We start from the raw sequence: 1,114 nt of genomic DNA on the forward strand, positions 1-1,114 counted from the left end.
TATAAAGGAAAAACAGAAGGGGTGAGATATGCCACCTTCTTGAATTAATCTTTGCTTTTCACAAGTTGCCATGAGTAGTTTCAGTTTATGCTGCTCCATTCTCAATGTGTTGACTTGACTTTGTTCAGATTCAATTTGTGATAGAATGACCGCTATCTGCTCCTGATGAATAGTAAAAATAAATAAATGAGTTCACAAATTAGCTTTTTATTTTTAGTATGGTGATTCAAGTGGTATTTTTCAGTAATGTGAATACTTGATAAATTTTTTTTGGTGTGAAAACTATAAATTTGTGGTTTATAATTTTTTGGAAAAAAGACAAATAGGTCCTTGATTTTTTAAATTTTTGACAAATACATTTCTGACAAAATTTAAATACAAAAAAGTCCCTGACTTTAACAAACGAATGACAATTTAATTCTTCTGTCTATTTTTCTCTCATACACAAAACGGAACTGGCTGACGTGGTTGAAATGGTGTTCAGGTGTCCGTTACGGCTGGAAGATGAATAAAGTTCAATAGACAAATAAGTCCTTAGTGATGAAAACGATGTCGTGGCACCGTAACGGACACCTGGATACTTGGACAGCGTTTCAACCACGTCAGCCAGTTCTGTTTTGTGTATGAGAGGAAAATAGACGGAAGGATTAAATTGTCCTCCGTTTGTTAAAGTCAGGGACTTTTTTGTATTTAAATTTTATCAAGAATGCATTTGTCAAAAATTTAAAAAGTCAGGACTTATTTATCTTTTTCTTTAATTTTTTTTCACAAAACTGATTAAATAAAAACTTTAGTCCCCATAAATATGTTATTTATCTTTTTTTAAAAAAAAATAGCCCACATAAATTTGAAGTTCAGATTTTTTCTATTATTCCAAATCGGATTTTAAGTTTTGTTTTTAAAACAAAATTGAACTTTAGATGTGTGAATTTCAATTAAAAAAAATTATTTCTATATCCATAAAAAATACATTATTTTTTCATAATTGAGCATAACACATTCTAAATTTTCATAACTAAAAAAATTAGCCTCACAAATTTATCCCAAAAATAAAAATAAAAACACAAACTAATTAAATAATAAGATAAACTTTTTAAAGAAATATGCAACAATG

The 1,114-nt window shown here is 28.3% G+C and overlaps 1 protein-coding gene across 1 annotated transcript in view; it reads right to left on the bottom strand.

The window, feature by feature from the left end:
* Window positions 1-1,114, bottom strand: part of LOC110264525 (probable transcription factor PosF21) — a 22,938-nt gene that overhangs the window by 16,538 nt on the left and 5,286 nt on the right. Inside the window, exon 4 of the mRNA XM_021106683.1 lies at window positions 36-162. Coding sequence (XP_020962342.1) covers window positions 36-162 — 127 coding nt within the window. The remainder of the gene's footprint in view (window positions 1-35; window positions 163-1,114) is intronic.

Source organism: Arachis ipaensis, chromosome B07 (genome assembly GCF_000816755.2).
Source record: "Arachis ipaensis cultivar K30076 chromosome B07, Araip1.1, whole genome shotgun sequence".
Lineage (NCBI taxonomy): Eukaryota > Viridiplantae > Streptophyta > Magnoliopsida > Fabales > Fabaceae > Arachis > Arachis ipaensis.